Raw genomic sequence first — 21,672 nt, forward strand, 5'->3', positions numbered from 1 at the left:
AAAAACCTCAGAATATAACCAAGTGGCCGAGAGGTTCTCCGTGAGCCTCAACTGGACACACACGGAACCAATGCTGAAGCTTTCGGTTTTGGTTTTCGTATTTGGCTAAAAGCTAATTTGGATAAAAGCAATTTGGGCTGGCAACTGTGATCTAGTTTTTAGGCAGTAAACTAAAAAAAAATATATATATATATTTTACATATATTTTTAAAGAGATATATTTATTTATATATGTAAATATATATTTAAAGATCTGATACATTTTAACGCTTGAAGTAGTGTGTTGATTCTAAAGCTCTCCATATATCTCATTTAAATCGGAAAGTAGATGAGCAGGTATAGAAAACCACCTTATCTCCTTTTGAAACACAGTAAATGTCACTCATGTGTCCAGCTATATGGAACTTGAAGTATAAACTGCGTTTAGACTGTTGAATCATTGGCACCTCCTGTCTTGTCATTTGTTCCTCGTGGTGTTATTTATTTATTTAACAAACATCTGCAGATAAACCTCGTCCTTAACACCCCCTAGACAGAACATCCCCATTCTAGGTCCTACCCATTTCTCTGCTCCCTTTTTTTAAAGAACAAAAAAACCCAGCTTTTTGAATGAAAGACTTGCTTCCCAAGTTTCTAGGTCCACTCCTGTTTTCCTCCAACCCCCTCTCATCTCAGTCAGGCTGTCTCCCCACCCCTTCTGGGGAAATCTAGGGTCTGTGCCAGTTTTCACCTTATACGGCACAGTTGATTGCTCCCTTCTCCACGTTTTTCCTTCCATTGACTTCCAGGTCACCACATTTTCCTGCATTTCCTCCCATCTCACTGGCCACTCCTTCTGTGTCTCTAGGTTTCTTTTTCCCAACCACTGAGTGTTCAGAGTGCCACAGCACTCAGTACTGGCCATATTCTCTTTCTAGGCATACTTTCTCCCAAGGCAGTTTCTTTCTTTTTATTTAAAAAAAATTTTTTTTTAATCTTTATTTATTTTTTGAGAGAGAGAGACAGAGCACGAACCAGGGAGGGGCAGAGAGAGACGGAGACACAGAATCTGAAGCAGGCTCCAGGCTCTGAGCTGTTATGACAGTACAGAGCCGGATGCAGGGTTCAAACCCACCGACCGTGAGATCATGACCTGAGCTGCAGCCCCAGGCTTAACCCACTGAACCACCCAGGCACCCCTCCCAAGGGGCAGTCCATGGCTATAAATAACATCTCTAAGCTGACAACTTCCAAATGTTTATCTTTAACTTTTCTGTCCTGAGTTCCAGATGCTTATCTCCAACTGTTTACTCAGCATCTCCAGTTGGAAGTCTGATGGGCATTTAAATGTGGTGTGTCCAGGGGTGTCTGAGTGGCTGAATCGGTTAAGGGTCTGACTTCAGCTCAGGTCATGATCTTCCGGTTCATGAGTTTGAGCCCTGTGTCCGGATCTGTGCTGACAATTCAGAGCCTGGAGCCCGCTTCAGTGTTTCCCTCTCTCTCTGCCCGTCTCCTGCTTGTTCTCTCTCTCTCTTTAAATAAAACGTTAAAAAAAATAAATGTAGTGTGTCCAAACAGAATTCGTAATACCGCACCCACCCAGCCCTCCCTTTAGTTTTTCCCTCGTTTACCTTCCTCATCACGGTAAATGTTACTGTCTTTCATCTAGGCTAAAACTCTAGGAATCGTCCTGGACTCATCCTTTTAGTTCTGACCCAACATCCAAGCATCCAGCACATTCTGTCAACTCTACCTTGAAAAGATATCTCAAGTCTGACCACGTATCCCGCCCTCTCTAACGAAAACTACAGTGCCTTCTTGCTTAGATGACTGTAAGTCTCTGATTTGGTCTTCCTGGTTCTGCCCTGGCTCCCCTACAGCCTTTCTTCCAACAGCAGTGATTACAGAAAACCAAAAAACATGTAATCAGAACTTTCACTTCCCTTCAAAACCTGGTAGCTTCTCATCAAAAGCGGAAAAACCGAACTCTTATGATGGCTTCAGCGCCCTATGTGATCTAACCTCTCTCTCTCACCGTTTCCCTCTCACCTTTTCCCTTGCTTACTCCGCTAGTGACACTGATCACGCTGCTGTTTTTGCCTGTGGTCAGCCTTGGCTTGACCCTCACAAGCTGTTGCACCTTCACCTTCTCTCGCCTCCCTGTTGAAATACTGTCCCAGGGGTTACTGCCTTTTTTTTTTGCTTTTTGAACAGCCCTTTGCTCCTGACCTTTTGTGTGGGTTGCTGTTGGATACTGAATGTTATTCTCCACAATTCCACAAAGCCTGTGGTGGCTCTTAAATCATTGCTGGTTTCGAGGCTCTCTAATATTAAAAACGCACCCCCTTGGGGTGCCTGGGTGGCGCAGTCGGTTAAGCGTCCGACTTCATCCAGGTCACGATCTCGCGGTCCGTGAGTTCGAGCCCCGCGTCAGGCTCTGGACTGATGGCTCAGAGCCTGGAGCCTGTTTCCGATTCTGTGTCTCCCTCTCTCTGCCCCTCCCCCATTCATGCTCTGTCTCTCTCTGTCCCAAAAATGAATAAACGTTGGAAAAAAAAAAAAATTTAAAAAAAAAAAATAAAAAAAAAAAATAAAAACGCACCCCCGTGCTTGCCTTGAGCCTCATTTTGATAAGATGTGCAGTCTGCTGTTTTTACATTCAGCAGTTTTAGAAAACGTTCTTCCTGGTTTGGAGAAGATTTGCCCGTTAAGGCCAGTTCTCATTTTTAAATATAGAAAATGAAAGAAAAATAGTCCACGTATCAAAAAGAATGTGCAGTAATTTTTTTTTTTTTTTTTGGAACGTCCCTGGTTATCATTAGGAAACAACAGTCCCTCACTTGGAGAGTTTCTGAATGGTACCAGGAATAGGTAGTTTTAATGGGAAGAAGAAACGTGTGGGAGCAGGTTCAGAGAATATTACACAAGTTTTTAAGTTGTGTGGTGAGTAAACCACTATCAGAATGTCAAGATTTTATAGCAACATTCTGTTCTCTTTTTACAATAGGTGGGGATGGGAGTGAAAAATAATATTGGGGGATAAAAGACTGTTTATAATGTTTATTTCTCATTTTTATCCCAAGGAACTAGTTCTGTGATGTTATCAGTAACACGTGTACTTATTACCTTCCCCTCTTTCAAAAGAGAAGGAAAAAAATGTTCCATTTCAGCATTGGGATTTCAGATGCGTGAATAAATACGTACAGTAGACGATGAAATAACATTTTAAAATGAGGGCGTTTGGAATAAGGAACAGGGAGAAGATGAGAGTAGGTGAGTTAAGGAGAAGCCAAGAGTGAAGAGGTTAAAACCAGAACACCTGGGGCACCTGGGTGGCTCAGTCGGTTAAGCATCCAGGTCATGGTCAAGGGGTTCACGAGTTCGAGCCCTGCGTCGGGCTCTGTGCTGACAGCTCGGAGCCTGGAGCCTTCTTTGGATTCTATGTGTCTCTCTCTGCCCCTCCCCCGTTCCAATTCTGTCTCTCTCTCTCTCTCTCTCTGTCAGTCTGTGTCTCCCATAAATAGACACTAAAAAAAAAGATTCCCAATGTAAAGAAGTCAAAGGAAAGTACACATGTTCCTCACCTGGCTGGCATAGGTCTGTTCTTTTGTATGACGGAGCCTGATGGAGCTTGGCACCCCCGTGGTGTAGTTCAGGGAATTGCTGTAGTTCGGCCAGTTTTTTCCGGAAAGGGCCAGACAGTAAATATCATAGGCTCTACGGGCCATACGGTTTCTGTTGGGACTACTCAACTCTGCCTCTCTAGCATGCAGTTAGCCAGAGACATCACATCAGTGAATGTGCATGGCTTTCTTTCAATAAAACTTTATTTACAAAAACAGGCGGCCGGTTGTGTTTTGCTGCTTACCTCTGCAGTAGCGCTTGGTCGTGAATGTGGATGTCGTGTCCCTCACAGTTTAGTTGCCCAGAACACAACTCACTCCGGCTGGTTGAAGCAGAAAGGCGTGCATTGGAGGCCGCTACAGGATTTACAGTATTGTTGGGAAAGTTGAAGAACTAGACTGTAGGTTGAGTTTCTAAGAACCCCTCATAGCACCGCTGAGCAGAGCTGGTCTGGTGGAACTGGGCTCTTGCCAAATCAGCTGGCTGCCAGCTCCCAAATCACAGCAGCTCTGCCGGAGCCTTAAGCAGCAAAACAGCCGCCTTGTGCTCCGCCCCTGCCTAGTTCCCTCCGACACGTAAGTGCATCTGATCGGCAGAACTTAAGTTACGCCTGGAATCTTACCTTGAAGGGAGTCTAGGAAATACAGCTTTTAGCCCTTGTGGTACAGGAAGTACGGAAGGTCCACTAAAAGGAGGTGGGAGGAAATGTTGGATGCGCGCATCTGCAGAGTCTGCTACGGAACACCCCTCTGGCTGCTTATCATCCACACTCTCTGCTGTGTTTCCACACTTGAGCTTCCAGACAGCACTCGCGAAAGCGGCCCGCTGCCTCCAGTGCAATGCAGCTACCCCCTCATGGAAACAAAAGGGCACTTGCTTTGTCCCCACAGGTTCTGTAAGTCGCGACATCTTCTGCAGTGTTCATCATGGACGTTGTGCTGGGACCTAGCAGACTCAGTCGTTGGGTGGCCTCTCTCCTTTCCTAGAGCAGGAGGGGGTAGGTAGACGAGGTCAAGCTGCCCAGTGACCAAGAGGCTAACAGGAAGCTCACACCCCTGTTTTTCATCTTTTGTCTCTCTACTAGCACATTCCCTCTATTTGTAAACGTTCCAAGTTTTCTTTATTAAGAGATCTCATTAGAAATCCCCTCTGGACCCTGCGTTCCCTTGTAACTCCTGGCCCCTCCTCTCCTTTTTGGCCAGGCTTGCCCTCACGTCCCGTATACTCTTGTCTCCTTTGATGATGCCACCGTGCGTCTGTAATTGCCCCAGTGGACCTCGAGGTGCTAGATGCTGTGGACACTGACCGGATGGTCCCACTCCTGGTACCATCACGTGTCTGATTTTCCCGTTTCTCCGTTGCCATTTTCCCCCCTCCTTTTTTTTTTTTTAAGTTTATTTATTTTGAAGGAGAGTGACCGTGTGAATGGGGGAGGGGCAGAGCAAGAATCCCAAGCAGGCTCCGTGCTGTCAGCATAGAGCCCGGTGCGAGGCTCAGTCCCATGAAGCGTGAGATCAAGACCTGAGCCAGAATCAGGAGGCTTAACCATTCGAACCAGCCAGGCGGCCCTCCTCCCGCTCCGTTACGGCCCCTCCTCCTCCGGATGCCCCTCCCGGCACTGGTTGTGTCTTCAGCTCTCTGCTCTCCTCTTTCTAGCTGTTCTCAGACGCTCAAGATTTGATCTCCTGAGCCTCCTACACGTGTGAGTGCCTGATGGCCAGCTGCTCTTCCAGGTCCCGGGACAAGCTCCCTGTGTCCCAGACTAGATGAATAGGTCATACCCCACCCTCTCCCCCCCCCCGGTTCACGACAGCAAATGCAGCATGACCCACCCAGTTCCACAGGGCACCCACTTGGGGGGCGTACCTGGTTCTTTCTCTGTGAGCCCCCGTGACTCCCTGCATATCTTCGCGTCCCCGTCACTTCCTTAGTACAGGGCTCTGCTCCCTCACCTAGGTTACAGCAGCAGCCTCTCAGCTCATCGCTCTCCCAGTCTAGAGCCTTACACGTCCCAGCCTGGTCTCCATACCTGCAGCTGTTTTAACCTGTCCTGCACAAGTCAGATCATGTCTCTCCTACTTACCACCTTCCAAGGGCTCTCTGTCTGCCAACACGATCGCATTCAAAGTGCGGAACAGAATATATTAGGTAGCTCCCTCATTAATCCTGTGTATCTCCATCCCTACCTCTTGCTGGTACTGCTCCCCCCGCCTCCTCCTACTCATACTCGAGGCATATAAACACCTAGTGCGAAATGATCCTAATGTACTTGGCTCTGTGTTTTTGCACATGCTGTTCCCCCTGCCTGGTAAGTGTCCACGTCCCTCAGCCTTACTCATGCAAGTGTCGTCCGATGCAGGTGTCCCTCCTGAGCGCTTTCGTAGCACGTGGTGTCCTGGACAAAGCAGCAGTGCAGTGATTGTCTACTTATCGTCTACTCATCCCGGCTTCACATCCCGAAAACCCAGTAGGTCTTGGTACAGAGTAAGTTTTCCACAATACTTATTGTTAATACCGATGAAACGTAGTAATTGAACGAGGGAAGACACTGTTGATTTTATGCGTATTTGCCACAAGATGGTGCTGTTCAGATAGGGAAAACCTTCAACGCTGAAGGAGTCAAGCACTAGGGGCCTTAATCTTAAATGTATTACATTTCAGGGGCAGTAATCTCAGTAACAAGCTTTTTCTGGGGTAAATACATGGACACCCTGAAAACTGTGTATCTTCTCGTATTTTATCAAATTATTGCTGATCATTATTTCACTTATTGCTGTTTTGGGACCCTCTTCCCAGGTGGTCAAACATGGGGGGAAAAATAGTTACAAACAGAGAGGGAGGGAGGCAAACCGTAAGAGATTCTTAAGTACAGAGAACAAACTGAGGGGGGTGGGAGGTGGGGGAGAGGGGAATGTGGGTGATGGGCATTGAGGAGGGCACTTGTTGGGATGAGCACTGGGTGTTGTATGTAAATGATGAATCATGGGGATCTACCCCTAAAACCAAGAGCACACTTTACACCCTGTATGTTAGCCAGCTTGACAATAAATTATATTAAAAAAATAAATAAAAATAAAAAAGGAAAAAAATGCAAAGATGAACTCCTAACTCTAGGGCAACACACCTTTAAGAAAGGTTATGGTAGGGTTCTCTAGAGAAGAAGGACCGGTAGGTTGTATAGAGGGCAGAGGGTGGGGGGCAGGGTGCATTTATTTTAAGGAATTGGCTTGTGTGGTTGTGGGGCTCCAGGGCCAGAAGTCTGCAGCGCTGGAAACCCAGGCAAGAGCTGGTGTTGCATCTTGAGTCCAAGGCTGGAAACTCAGGCACAATTTCTGCGTCGCCACCTGGAGGCAGAACTCCTTCTTGGTGGAACCTGAGTCCATATCTTCCCGGACTGAACGATCTCGCGTTGCATCCTGATGAACCGATCGTCAGTTGAACGTCTCCTAAGTCAAAAGTGCATTTAATACACCCCACGTACCGAACATCGCAGCTTAGCACGGCCACCCTCTGCATCCTGAGAACACGTACATCAGCCTACAGTTGTGAAAAATCAACTCACACGAAGCCTGTTTCTTTCTTTTTTTTTCTAATTTTTTTTTTTAATGTTTATCTTTATTTTTGACACAGAGAGAGATAGAGCATGAGCGGGGGAGAGGCAGAGAGAGAGGGAGACACAGAATCAGAAGCAGGCTCCAGGCTCTGAGCTGTCAGCACAGAGTCTGACGCGGGGCTCGAACTCACTAACTGTGAGATCGTGACATGAGCTGAAGTCAGATGCTCACCCGACTGAGCCACTCAGGCACCCCTCTTTTTTTTGTTTGTTTGTTTTTAATTTCTTTTTTAAGTTTATGCATTTATTTTGAGAGAGAGAGCACCTGCAAGCGGGGAAGGGGCAGGGAGAGAGAGAATCCCAAGCAGGCCCTGCCCTGTCAGCACAGAGCCCGATGCGGAGCTCGAACTCAGGAACCGCGAGATCGTGACCTGAGCCAACATCAAGATTCTTAACTGACATTGGATGCCACCCCCGCCTCGCCTACATGGGTCTTCCCTCATTTTTTTCCCTCCTTCCCTCCGGCATCACCAAACTGTACCTCCGCTAGCTCGCTCTCTGGAGCAGTCATCTTTGTAGCAAATCCTCTTACGGCTCCAGGCCCCCTCCCCCGAGCTCTTACTCCGTTTTCTCCTTTATGGCAGAACTCTTCCACGTCACGCTCTATACTCAGCCTCGAACTTCTTTTGTTTTCAGCCCTGTCCGGTGAGGCTTCCCCTCCCTCATGTTTGACACAAGCCCACCGAAGCCGCTCTTACCGAATCAGTAGGTCCTGCATCCGTGGCTCCTCCGGCAGCCTGTCCCATCTTGCCTTTGGAGGCTCTGGAAGACAGCTGCACGCTGTCTTTCCCTGAACCGCTTCCTCCCCTTAGCTTCTGAGTTAGCGCCACACTCTCCTAGGACTCCTCTGGCCTTCCTAACTGCTCACTTTCTGTCTTTGCTGGTCCTTTCTGTTCTTGACCTTACACTGTTGGAGTGCCCTAGGGCTCGGCCCTTGGACCGTTTCCTTTTTCTATCTCTACTCCTTCCCTTAACCATCTCCAACAGTCTTTAGGTTTTGTTTTTTTTTAATTTTTTTTAACGTTTATTTATTATTGAGAGACAGAGCATGAGCGGGGGAGGGGCAGAGAGAGAGAGGGAAGCACAGAATCTGAAGCAGGCTCCCGGCTCCCAGCTGTCAGCACAGCATCACCCAAGGCTCAAACACATGAACCAAGAGATCCTGACCTGAGCCGAAGTCGGATGCTTAACCGACAGAGCCACCCAGGTGCCCCTACAGTCTTTAGGTTTTAAAAACAGTCTGTATACATTGGGGCGCCTGGCTGGCTCCGTCGGTTAAGCGTCGACTTGATTTCATCCCAGGTCATGATCTCATGGTTTGTGAGTTCAAGCCCCACATCGGGCTCTGCACTGACAGCGTGGAGCCTGCTTGGGATTCTCTCTCCCCCTCTCCCTGCCCCTCCCCAGCTTGTGCTCTCTGTGTCTCTCTCAAATAAATAAATGTACAAACTTCAGATACAGTCAGTACACTGATAAAAGCCAAATACGCAACTCCTGGCTGGGCCTGTCCCCCAAACTCCTAACTCTGTATTCTCTGCCCACTCAGCATCGTGAACAACCCCTGCCAGTTCTGCAAAATATACCCCAGATCCAGCGCCTGCCCACCACTTCCACTCTGCGCTGGTCCCAGCCACCACCGTTTTCCTCCTGGGTCCTGCAACAGCTTCCGAACAAGTGGTCTTGCTTCTCTCCGTTCTGTTCTCAGAGCAGCAGAGCCGCCCTACAAACACCAAAGTCCGGCCGTGGCATCCCTCTGCTCAAAACCCTCCTCTGACATCCTCTCCCCATGATCTCCTCCTTCTCTACGCTGTGCTCTCGAGCCCCACCGTACCCCACCTCCCGTTGCTCATCAGTCATTAGGCACCCTCTGGCCTCAGGGCCAGGATGCTCTTCCTCCACATACCTGCATGGCTTACTTCCCTCACCGATGTCTTTATTTATTTATTATTATTTTTAAAATATTTATTTATTTATTTATTTATTTTGAGAAAGAGAGCACACATGCATGAGGTGGAGGGACAGAGAGAGAGGGAGACACAGAATCGGAAGCAGGCTCCAGGCTCCGAGCTGTCAGCACAGAGCCTGACGCGGGGCTCGAACTCACGGACTGTGAGATCATGACCTGAGCCGAAGTCGGAGGCTCAACCGACTGAGCCACCCAGGCGCCCCTGTTTGTATTGTTTAGATTCTGCCTCAGCGTATCCTCAAATTATAAATCCTTACTCCACGGTCGTGAGAGGATGGACCCAAGTCTAGTGAGAGGGCAGCCTGACTTGTAACTCATAACTATCTAGAACAGAGCTGTATAAGTACTGTGGATTTTTGAAAACAGAGGACAAAGCATTTCTCAAGAATGCCATGTGGGACAAGGACTAAATACTATAAAGAAGAGAAGTGTCAAAGCTTCCTCTCTCCTAAGCAGGTCCGAAAGGAACGTTCTCTGTCTCTATAGATCAATTTGAATTCTCTCGATTTTGATATAAATGGAATAAAAATCTGTACTTGTGTTTGGTCTGGCTTCCTTCATACAACATAATTAGTCTGGGATTCATCCACATCCGTGCGTTTATCAGTAGTTCTTCCCTACATGTTGCTGACTGGTATTCTGTGATAATGGGCATGAAACAATTTTTTCTCCATTCCCCTCTTGGTGGACATTTTTCACATCCTCCTTATTTCTGTAAACTGGTAATTCTATCCAAAGACTTGGCTAGAGTCGGGCTCAACGTTTTTGGCAAGACTGCTTCATGCATTATGCCGTGTACATCATATGGAATTACATCGGAAGGCACATAATGTCTGATTGGGCTCAGTAAGGCTGAGTGTTTGATTGAGGCTGGTGAATCTGTTACATCTTCGAATTTTGTGTTGACATTCATTGAATTTTCTATTTCAGATGCATTGGTTTTCATTCCATTTGCTTTTTTTTTTTTTTTCTTTTTCAAATCTCCATAGCTATATCTTTTTTCCTATTGCTTTACTGTCAATGGTCTTTTTTCCATTCTGCATTCTCGGATTTTTTTTTCTTCACACCTTTCCACCACGTTTAACTGATTTGGTTTTGATCCTGTTTATTCCATGTGCCGCCTTTTTTCTGTTTCTTTGTTTTTTTTTGTTTTTTTGTTTTTTTTTTTTCAACATTTATTTATTTTTGGGACAGAGAGAGACAGAGCATGAACGGGGGAGGGGCAGAGAGAGAGGGAGACACAGAATCCGAAACAGGCTCCAGGCTCTGAGCTGTCAGCCCAGAGCCCGACGCGGGGCTCGAACTCACGGACCGCGAGATCGTGACCTGGCTGAAGTCGGACGCTTAACCGACTGCGCCACCCAGGCGCCCCTCTGTTTCTTTGTAATGGTGTCAGACCCTTGATTTGTCTGCAGTCTCTCTTTTCAAGGAATTCTGTTCCGTCAGCTTCGATACTTTTGTTTCGTTGGTTACCCTTCTCTTTAGCGTCTCCTGGGGCAGCACTGTTCAGAACGCTGGTCTCGTAATAGAAGCAGCAGCAGGCACTGAAGGTAAACCGTGTGGCTCTCTGCATTGAAAATGTCTTGCTATGAAAAAATGTTAGCTGAACTGAAAAGCATACCTACCTGATGTGGTTGATTTACATCCTGGCACGGTGTCCCCATCTTGGGGTGGACTGGCACCAGACATTTCAGAGACGGCCAGCTTGTCCATGGACTGCTCTTGGAGTAGCCCTGCCCCAGAGCGTAAGCCCTGGTTGTGGAAATGAAATGTTCCTTCAGCTTCTTTGTTATGTATGTCATAACCATAATGGCCACTAACACGTAAGGAGTGCTGTGCTCAGCCATTGTGATCTTCATAGAAACCCTAAAGGTGGGTACTGTGATTATCACCGCTCTGCACATGATGAAATTAAAGCACAGAGTTATCAAGTAACTTGTACTAAAGTCACATGGCTTTTTTTATAGCAGGGTGTTGGGATTTACATTTAGGCAGATTCAAGAGCACATAATCTTTTTTTTTTTTTTTTTAGTTTATTTATTTTGAGAGAGAGAGAGGAGGGGGGAGGGGCAGAGAGAGAGGGAGGGAGAGAGAGAGAATCCCAAGCAGGCTCCACACTGTCAGTGCAGAGCCCGATGCAGGGCTTGAACCCATGAACCATGAGATCATGACTTGAGCCAAAATTGGATGCTTAACCGACTGAGCCACCTAGGCGCCCGTCCAGAGCACCTCGTCTTCATGAAAATGGAATTTTTTGCCTTTTAATGTTTATTTATTTTTGAGAGAGAGACAGAGCGTGAGAGGCGGAAGGGCAGAGAGAGAAGCAGTCACAGAATCCGAAGCAGGCTCCAGGCTCTGAGCTGTCAGCACAGAGCCCAAGGTGGGGCTCGAACTCACGGACTGTGAGGTCATGGCCTGAGCCGAAGTCAGAGGCTTAACCGACTGAGCCACCCAGGTGCCCTGGAATTTTTTGTCTCTTGCCTGCTGTCTTTATATTCTTTTTCACTTTCTGTAGATCTGTATGCCTACTTGCCAAGAACGCATATTCGTCATTTTGTCCTTTTCACTGTACTCCTGTTTAATGTGGAGGATCCTTTTGGGACCTCTTTTGCTGGGTACGAGGTGGGTATACTCTGGACCCTCCTTCCTTCTTATCTAGGACCCCCTGATCTCCCCTTCAGAACCTCAGCTTCCCTTCCATTCTGAAGGGTTGAGTTTTTCCATGTAATTATTGCCCTGAGGGGATGTAATGAGCCCAGCTGGGCTGGTGTCAATGGTAACTGTAGCTTTGATCTTGGATCTTTCATGCGACTAGGGGTGGGGGTAGGGATGTCATTCTATCAGGTTAAAAGCAGACACACAGAAGTTTCCATCTTAGAGTAATTCGGCCAAACCTATCCTTATTACAAATGCATTTGTCCTTTGACAGAGAAATCCCATTTGGGGAAATGATTCTGCAGATGAATTTGCACACATTATGAAATGGCTTTTATTCAGAGCTGTTCTCTGCAGCATTGTCCATGATAGGAGCCAACTGGAAACAACTCGCGTATCCAAGAACAGAGAACGATTATGGTATACACACGTGGTCGAAAATTTTGTTGTAAACAAGAGTGAGAAATTATGTGCTACGTGTCTCTGCTGCTGTTTTTCAGTGTGTGTGTGTGTGTGTGTGTGTTATATACATACATATGCATAAGTGATGACACTTTTTTGTGAAAAGGAAAGAGAAAAAGGATATATATTCATAGAGAAATAATGTGGGAATGCAAACTGGTGCAGCCACTCTGGAAAACAGGATGGAGGTTCCTCAAAAAACTAAAAATAGAACTACTCTACGACCCAGCAATTGCGCTAGTAGGTATTTATCCAAGGGATACAGGTATGCTGTTTCGAAGGGACACGTGCACCCCCATGTTTAGAGCAGCACTATCCACAATAGCCAAAGTATGGAAAGAGCCCAAATGTCCATCGATGGATGAATGGATAAAGAAGATGTGGTATATACATGCAATGGAGTATTACTTGGCAATCAAAAAGAAGGAGATCTTGCCATTTGCAACTACGTGACTGGAATTGGAGGGTATGATGCTAACTGAAATTAGTCAGAGAAAGACAAAAATCATATAACTTCACTCAGATGAGGACTTTAAGAGACAAAACAGATGAACATAAGGGAAGGGAAACAAAAATAATCTAAAAACAGGGAGGGGGACAAAACAGAAGAGACTCATAAATATGAAGAACAAACTGAGGGTTACTGGAAGGGTTGTTGGGGGGGGGGTGGGCTAACTGGGTAAGGGGCACAAAGGAATCTACTCCTGAAATCATTGTTGCAGTATATGCTAACTAACTTGGGTGTAAATTTTAAAAAGTAAAATTAAAAGCAAGAACAACAACAATAACAACAAAGAAACAATGGAAGGGTACCGGAGAAACTAACAAAAGTGGTCACCAGTAGGAGGCCATGGGGGGAACAGGATGGATGGGGAAGACAAGGATGAAAGTGAGACTTTTCACTATAAAAACGTCCTCAGAGTCGTCATGTATTTCAGCTACTACCTTTTCTTTAAAAAAGCACAAATGAAAAAATGTACACACGGGCATTTTTATTCCTGTGACCGGTGATTTCGTGTGCTTCTCCCCCACGGCTGCCTTCATTCGCCTTCCGTTTCACTGAGGGGAGGAAAATGTTTTCACCCTGTATCTGTCTGTAGCCGATGGGAAGGGGACCTACAAAGGCTTCCCCGGGTTCTTTATCCCACACCTGCCTTGTGTTGTGGGAAAGCCCTCTTATAGGTGGAGTTTGTTGGCTTGGCAAGAGCACGACTGTGTTCCTTCCTTCTTCCTTGAGAACCACAGTCCTGGATGGAGACCATTTGCCTGTCTAGGAATCACTGGGTGGTAGGAAAGGCAGATCTCCCATCTCTCCTCCTGGGCTTTCTCCTTACACCCACCCTCCAGATTAGAAGGTCCCAGTGAAGTTTTCCAGACAGTGTCCCTCGCTTTCTTCTCTCTGGGCTGCTTAGGGTGGGGCTGGGTAGGAGGGCTTGGATGTTGAAACAGCGCCATCATAGATTTCTGGAGGCTTTCCTCTTTTCTGCTGACCAATGTTTAAGAAAACTAAGATATAAAGTCACAGTTCTTGTGTTACTTACTTTTCTTTATGCCAAGAGATTTTTTTGACTCTGGCTTGACATACCATTTTATCCTAGTTACTTTAGAAGCATTTTATGAATATCTCTTCTGTTCCTCCAAGTGCACTTCTCTGCAGCCACTAGTGATTAAGATAACAGTGTTAAGTTGGTTTCACAAACTTATCTCAGTGAACATAAGTGAAGCTCATTTTAATTGACACCATAAGTAGATTCTTCTAAATGGTTAACAGTTTTTTGAAATTGTAGTGTAATGGGGCACCTGGGTGGCAGTTAAGCATCTGACTCTTGGTTTCGGTCAGGTCGTGATCTCACAGTTCTTGAGTTCAAGCCCCGTGTCTGGCTCTGTGCTGACAGTGCAGACCCTCCTTGGGATTCTCTCTCTCCCTCTCCCTCTCCCCCTCCCGAGAGCTTGATCTCTCTCTGAATGAAATTGCAGTGTAGTTAACCTACAGTCTTGTGTCAGTTTCAGACTGTATTGATGATATATATACTCAATATAGCAATTCAACAATTATGTACATCACTCAACAATTATTTTTTTTATACAGGAGAAGCTTTTTGCTGCAACTTTGCAGGGAAACACCTTTTGTTTTTCATTACACAACAACAAAGTCAGCAGTTAATTCTAACCAGCGAAGAGATTCCAAATTCATGTGGTTTTGCTATTTGGGATGGATGCGTGTAGCGTTTTGGAGTTTGCCGTAGAGTACCTCTTGGTAGCTGCCATAACATACTGCCGAGTAGAAGCTAAAGTGTAGACAAAATAAAGGAGAAGCTGTAGCTAGCAATTCCCTCAATTCCCTCACTATTCAGAGACAGTAGCAAACCCTTTCTCTCTTTAAGTACATGAAAAATTTTTCTGTTTTCCCTTATCTTTTCTTCCCATAACAGTTTTCCACCATTTTTGCTGAATGTTTTTTTTCTAAACCTAAATTATCTTGGTATATGTTATTTATGTCATTATAATTATAAACCTAATTGCTTTCTTGATTTGAACTCTGGTCTTTGTTCATGAACAATACATTGAAAAGCTTTGGAATAGAGGGGCACCTGGGTGGCTCACTCGGTTAAGTGGCCGACTCTTGATTTCGTCTCAGGTCACGATCTCATGGTTGCTGAGATCAAGCCCCACATCAGGCTCTGTGCTGACAGTACAGAGCCTGCTTGGGTTGGTCTCTCTCTCTCAAAATAAATACACTTAAAAATATATATTATTTTTTTTTAACGTTTATTTTTGAGACAGAGAGAGACAGAGCATGAACGGGGAGGGGCAGAGAGAGAGGGAGACACAGAATCTGAAACAGGCTTCAGGCTCTGAGCAGCCAGCACAGAGCCCGACGCGGGGCTCGAACTCACAGACTGTGAGATCATGACCTGAGCCGAAGTCGGACGCTTAACCGACTGAGCCACCCAGGCGCCCCTAAAAATATATATTAAAAAAAACCTCTGTAATAGAGCCTCTGGGCCCCTATTTGAAAATATGGAACCTCTATTTATCTGTTGTAAATTTTCTATCTTTTGATAAAAGAATCCTTGAAACTGCCTGTTTGGGAGTCCTGTTCACCACATTGCCAATGTTATCGGAAGATTTGTTTAAACTAGACTCACGTGAAGTACTTTTCTTTTCAAAGCTGATCTAATTCTTCCACTCTGAATTTAGAATTTTTAAAACAACAGAATGAGGATGAGACTGTAATGATTCTTTGTTGATTTCACTGGAGAAAATCACTAGGCTTTGTTTCCATATCCCACGCCAAACTGAGATGTTAATTTTTCCCTAGATGAACACTGAGTTTTCAAAGTATTCCCAGGATTAGCTAGAAAAAGGTATTCCTTACTTTTCACAACCTTACTGCAATTTCCCCGCCAGCCCCAACACCAGTGCCTGACCCCAGACAGAGAAGTTCCCAGCCGGTGAACCTTAGCCATTACTTCATTTGACGTTTCAGATCTTCTCTTTGTGCTGAGTTAGAGCTGCTGGCTAGTGATCTTTGGGAAATTTGTGTTCTGTTTTGTATTTGTATTTGATGCAAAAATAAGCTTTATATTTAATATTTGAGTATTCTGTTGCTTTCCACTTCTCTGTTTCTAGTTTACACAGTAAGTGGATAATGAAGAAGTTGGATTTAAACTCCATATGGGTAGAGTGGTATGGTACCATCTCAGTAAAACACCAAAGCCATTGACTTTATTCTGGAGGTTTACAGTGCGAACATAAAACCGTTTAAAATTTCCAAATGTCTCCTGTTACATAAACTGACTATTGACCTTGCCCTTGGCTTAACCTGTGGCGGCCCTCGTGACGCTCATCAAAGACAGGGGGTCTCCTTGCCCCAAGAGCTGATTGGCATTTCTTTCTCAGGGTCCACGTGTTGTGATCTTTTTCAGGTTTTCTGGTAGAATGAAGAACATAGTTTCCATTTTTTGTGTTTTGATCACCTTTACAACCTTTTGTCTGCTTTGTTGTTTCTTCTCTCTTTAGATGAAAAGAGATGTTGAGGAAGAAGTGAAGCCCTCCTCTCCTGACCTGGATGTTGATAATGGGTGTCGGGAAGTCTAAAATAGACCCCTGCCCTCTCTCTCTGCCCTGGGGTAAAAGTCCAAGTGTGGATATGAGTCAGAGACCTCATGAGGCAGATTCCAAGAAATCCAACGACATCTCCCTGCGTGACATTGCCGAGCATAGCCACGGTGCCCTGATGCCCTCTGGAGAGCGGGAGGGCACTGAGGCCCCAGAAGAGGTGCCCGAAGAGGATGAAGAGGAGGTGTTCCTCAAGTTTGTGATACTGCACGCAGAAGATGACACAGACGAGGCCCTCAGAGTCCAGAATCTGCTACAAAATGACTTCGGCATCAAACCCGGAATAATCTTCGCCGAGATGCCGTGCGGCAGACAGCACCTGCAGAACTTAGACGACGCCGTAAACGGGTCTGCCTGGACCATCTTACTGTTGACCGAAAACTTTTTAAGAGACACCTGGTGTAAATTCCAGTTCTACACGTCCCTCATGAACTCCGTGAACAGGCAGCACAAGTACAACTCCGTCATACCCCTGCGGCCCCTGAATAATCCCCTGCCCCGAGAAAGGACTCCCTTTGCTCTGCGAACCATCAATGCCCTAGAGGAAGAAAGCCGTGGCTTTCCTACACAAGTGGAAAGGATTTTCCAGGAGTCTGTGTATAAGATACAACAATCTATATGGAAAGAGACCAGAACTACCCTGCAGAGGCAATCGATCGCCTGAGATGGAGCTCCCCACCCACGGCTGGCTCTTGTTTTCTAGAGCAAATGATTTCGCCTTCCCTTGAGAAAGCACATTCCTGGCAAGAATTTAAATAAAAGAGAACCTGGCTCTTCCAGAAACCTAGGAGCACCAAGAAAGCCAAGTTTCTGCGGGACCCTGTGCAGACTTGAGGTCCTTTGCAATGTTGTTTCGATAAACCAGAGATCGTCAGAGTTTTAAGAACATTCCCGTCGCAGTTCTCCTAGTTCATGAACATCACAGAGGATTATCCTTGCAGCAACCCTTGAACCCAAACTTACAGGGTAGACACTGTAAAAATACGGTAATGCCTGCATTTTGTTCTCCAAGGACACGCAGAAGAAGACGTCCCCGGGAGATGTGAGCACCCTCACTCTTGAGGGACCTCTCAGAAATGTTGCAGCCCAGCCTTACTGGTATCGCCACCCAGAAGGATAGAGAGCCCCTCGAGAACATTTAGAATGTTGAGTCGTGATAAATAGGAAATTAAAAGCAGATATGAGAACGGTGGGGCTTTTTAAAAGAATCCAATCGAATGTATTTTTTCTTTCTGCTGGAATTTGTGTATTTGGACACAGTGCCTACCACTGACTAGTAACGCCATTCGATGGCATCCTGGTGGGGGACTCCAGGGAGCCGTGTCTCCATGTCCCCTGGAGTGTCCTCTGCCAGATGTTCTCCTTAATCTCTCTTAAGGCAGCCTTTAAAAATTCCTGTTGGGGAGCCTGGGTGGCTCAGTCGGTTGAACGTCCGACTTCGGCTCAGGTCATGATCTCATGGTTTGTGGGTTGAGCCCCGTGTGCTGACAGCACAGAGCCTACTTCGAATACGCTGTCTGTCTGTCTCTCTCTCTCTGCCCTTCCCCTGCTCGTGCTGTCTCTCTCTCAAAAATAAGTAAACATTAAAAGTAATAAAAAAAGAAATTCCTATCACAATGCTCTACCCAGGAAGTATTTCTCAGCTGGGTGTTCAGAGTAGCCATCTGAACAAGAGCCATCGGGTACAGACTAGGGACAGGGTGGAGTGCGAATCACGTCCTGTCGTAACGGGGAAGGCACCCCACCTGATTCTAGTCCAGTCTCTGCCACTGAGGCCGAATGTGACCTTACCCTCCTTTATCTGTGAAATGAAAGCGTTGAATTGATGGCTCTCTAAAGGCCTTTGTCCTCTCCCAGAATGTGAACAACTAGGAACCAGAAAAGCGAACAAGCAAAAAAACCCAAAAAAACAAAAAACCAATAACACAATTTTGTAATGCGATGTGCAATAATTTGTAGGAGGCTTTAGATACACTTACAGTGAAAGGCTATTCTGATGTGTTGACAGCATAATTGATTTCTAATGCTATCTGTTAACACTTTTATGGTCGCCAAAGAATGACAATCCACGCTTGCTCAGATTCTTTTAAAATACATTTTTTATGGGGACCGTTGAGCAAAGACATTCTGCTCGATTTTTCTTTCTCCTTATCCTCACTTCCCTGTATCTCTTATGAGTACAAGGGGTCTGCCCACATCTTTCTGTTTCCGCCTCTTCGTAGCCATGACTGAATGTTCCATGAGGAGCTTTTCCCATAATCCTGCAAGGAAGTCAAACCTGCTTTGCTAGTACTTACTGAAGAAGAGATTGTCTTCATTGCACGGTGATGTTTTCTTTACTTGAGGCCCCTTTCTTTCATAGTAGCTTGCTTACTCACTTTTTCAGTTTAATAATATATATATATATGGATTTTTAACCATGCAGCCTCGTGTATCACCAATTTCATCCACTAAAAAAACCATTAACCACCCACCCTTCATGCTTATTACCAAAGTTGGAGCTCCTGATGCTGGATGGCGTTTTTTAAATAAATGCTTTTATTTTTTACCCATGACTACACTTGATTATTTCCAACTCCAGGGAGGACTGTGGAAGTGTTTTGAAAAGAGCCATCAATCTGTGCTCCTCCTCAGAGCACCAGCTACCATGTCTCATTCAGTTTGGAGTTACATATATTTTTTATGATGAAGGAGAATGTTAAGTACTGAATAACTGTTTGTTGAAATTAACAGCTGTAAAAAGAATTACTGGGCACCTGGCTGGCTCAGTCAGTTAGGCACCCAACTCTTGATTTTGACTCAGGTCATGATCTCGCAGTTGTGGGATCAAGCCCCGTGCACACAGCTTGCTTGGGAATCTCTCCCTCTATCTCTGCCCCTCCCCCACTGGCATGGGAGCGCACACTCTCAAAATAAACTTAAAAAAAAAAAAAGTCATCGAAATAGCTAAAGGGAGAATGAAAAGAATGAAAGACGTGCCCTTAGTTGTACATTCGTGCGTGTGTGTATGTAAATATAGGTTAGATTTACACACACGCAGGCGCATGCAAAAATTCCATGCAAATTTGCCACATGCTGGAGGGCTTCCGTTTAAGGACTCTCTGGGCCTCATTGCCCACCCTGGAGCTTCACAGAAGAACCTGAATTGTACCTTATAGGCCAATTAGAATTGTTTCAGCTGTAAGACACAGAAAACCCAATGCCCGTGACCTACACCGTAAGGTAAACTTCTTGAACTTAAGAAAGTCCCTTAAGGTACGGTGTCTCTAAGGTGTGTTTAAAAACCCAAGTTCTTGAGTACAATGGAATATTACTCCATCTTAAAAAATTCTGAGGTGCCTGGGTGGCTCAGTTGGTTAAGTGTCCGGCTCTTGATTTGGGCTCGGGTCATGATCCCAGGGTCATGGGATCTAGCCCTGCATCAGGCTGTGTGCTGAGTGTGAAGCCTGCTTGGGATTCTCTCCTTCCACCCCCCGCCTTGCCCCTCCCCTGCTTGTGCTCTCTCTCAAAATAAGTAAATAAACATTTTTTTTAACTTAAAAAAAAAAAGCCATCCGACTTCTAGTTGGTTTTATTATATTTTAAAGTTTCTCCTTACCTACACCCGGGTGGATGCCATCCCCGCTTCCCCTCCCTCACTGTGGAGTCAGACCACTTGGATGTGAACCCCACCCCTGCCCTGTATATATTATGATTTTAAGCAAGACCCCTAACCTTCCTGGATCACCGTGTTCTCATCCAAAAATTAAGATAGTAATATCTCCCTGGTAGGATCATTGTGAGGATTAAATGAAATAAAGCCCTTGAAGCCCACAGGAAGTACCTCCCACATAACTGCACTACGACAGCTTTGTTGTTGCTACACGTGTTTAGTCTGTAACATGAAAGGGGAGAGAGGGCAAATGCCATTAGCCACAACCCGACTTTTGGGACCCTTGCAACTTGTAGGGAACAGGTTTTAAAGAGAAAGAAAGAAAGTGAGTCTTGTCTCCCTGTACAGTACGGTTCCCATCCAGGCACTGGAAACTGAGGACAGCCGCTGATGGGAAAGGCGTGTGAGCTGTTCATGGCCGCGGTGGCTGTGGACCAGCTGGTACGGGTTCTGGCAACTTGGGGGGGAATAGGGCCGTCAATGAGGAGAGCAGGAAAGCTGAGTCTGGGAGTGCCAGTCCTGAAGCCAGTTCAGGGGAATGGATGGCCCAGGGGATGCCAGCCTCTAGCAGAAGAGGGGGATCAATTCCTACACTCCTCTGCCTTGCTACTTCCTGTCCTGACACTATTTCTACCCTGAATTTAAGGCTGCTGGCTGGGCTTACTCCCTTCCAGTGCCAATCAGAGCCGTTTCCCGCTTCAGTCCTTCATTTTCACAGATCCTAAAGCACTGGGTGAGCCTTGGAAGGCACCCCAACCTCTCATCAAGCACCCCCCTCCCCCACTTCATGTATAGGGAAGGGATCCGTACAGCTAGCTAACAGGAGTTTCGGAAACCTTCCTTGCATCTTCTCATGAGCTGAAGCCCGCTCCTAACCCCCAAGGCTGGTTGCCGAGGGTGGGCATGGTTCCAGAGCCTGAACAAGCCCAGTCACTTCATCTTCAAGTAGTAAATGCTAAATTCACATGCAGAGGACATTTTGCCAAGCTATCTCCCCAGCGGAGGACCCCGCAAGAGAGGAGTCAAAGTGCTTTTCACAGACTCGTGGAGAAATGGGAGTTGGGATCCGAGGTGTTGAGGATGTAGGGTGGGTCCGTATAAACATCCAGTTCAGTGGCATCGTCGTGGTGCAGGTGAAGAAACCACTGGTCACAGTTCACTGTTGAGTCTGGCTGTTTCTGACTTAGGCAAAGTCTGTTGACCCACAACTGGGGTGGGGCTGGCCCACGTCATGTGAGCAGGGTGTGCACTGAGGGCAAGGTGGGGTTTAGTGCTGTTGGCCCTGGGCGGCCAGTGCTGCGTCTGTGTCCTTCCTCCTCAGCACAGTCTTGCGTAGCCTGGTCTTACGCCACCTGCTGCTGGGCTGTCCCAGGATGTGACCGTCCCTCTGAATTTGCAGGAAGGTCGGAAGGTCATGGAGGAAATTTCAGAAAGCTGCGGCGCACTTGACGAAATGAAACCATAGCATCTGAAAATCGACATCCTTAAGCCAACGACTAACAGGAATGAACTAACGCAAGAGAATCATAGACGTTGCCCTTGAACCTGACGTCCCTGAATCTTGAGCCTTGAATCTTCTTGCAAGATTCCAAGCAGAAA

General features: G+C 46.1%; 1 protein-coding gene across 2 annotated transcripts; it reads left to right on the forward strand.

Moving 5' to 3' along the window:
• The first annotated feature begins 1,597 nt into the window (after positions 1 to 1,597).
• Positions 1,598 to 18,969, forward strand: TICAM2 (TIR domain containing adaptor molecule 2). Of its 2 annotated transcripts, none has more exons than XM_086705916.1 (3): positions 1,598 to 1,811; positions 5,963 to 6,070; positions 16,323 to 18,969. In XM_086705916.1, the coding sequence occupies exon 3, from the start codon at positions 16,372 to 16,374 to the stop codon at positions 17,083 to 17,085; it is 714 nt and encodes a 237-aa protein (XP_086562042.1). In that variant the 5' UTR covers positions 1,598 to 1,811; positions 5,963 to 6,070; positions 16,323 to 16,371; the 3' UTR covers positions 17,086 to 18,969. The 2 variants fall into 2 exon arrangements, with proteins under 2 accessions (XP_086562042.1, XP_086562037.1); XM_086705911.1 differs by having other exon boundaries at positions 1,600 to 1,811; positions 5,963 to 6,087.
• The last annotated feature ends 2,703 nt before the right edge of the window (positions 18,970 to 21,672 follow it).

Source organism: Puma concolor, chromosome A1 (genome assembly GCF_028749965.1).
Source record: "Puma concolor isolate L17-30 chromosome A1, mPumCon1.1.hap2, whole genome shotgun sequence".
NCBI lineage: Eukaryota > Metazoa > Chordata > Mammalia > Carnivora > Felidae > Puma > Puma concolor.

Bases quoted from the DNA above. Each gene is read 5' to 3' on its own strand.
- TICAM2 (XM_086705916.1), top strand. From the start codon at position 16,372: ATGTTGATAATGGGTGTCGGGAAGTCTAAAATAGACCCCTGCCCTCTC.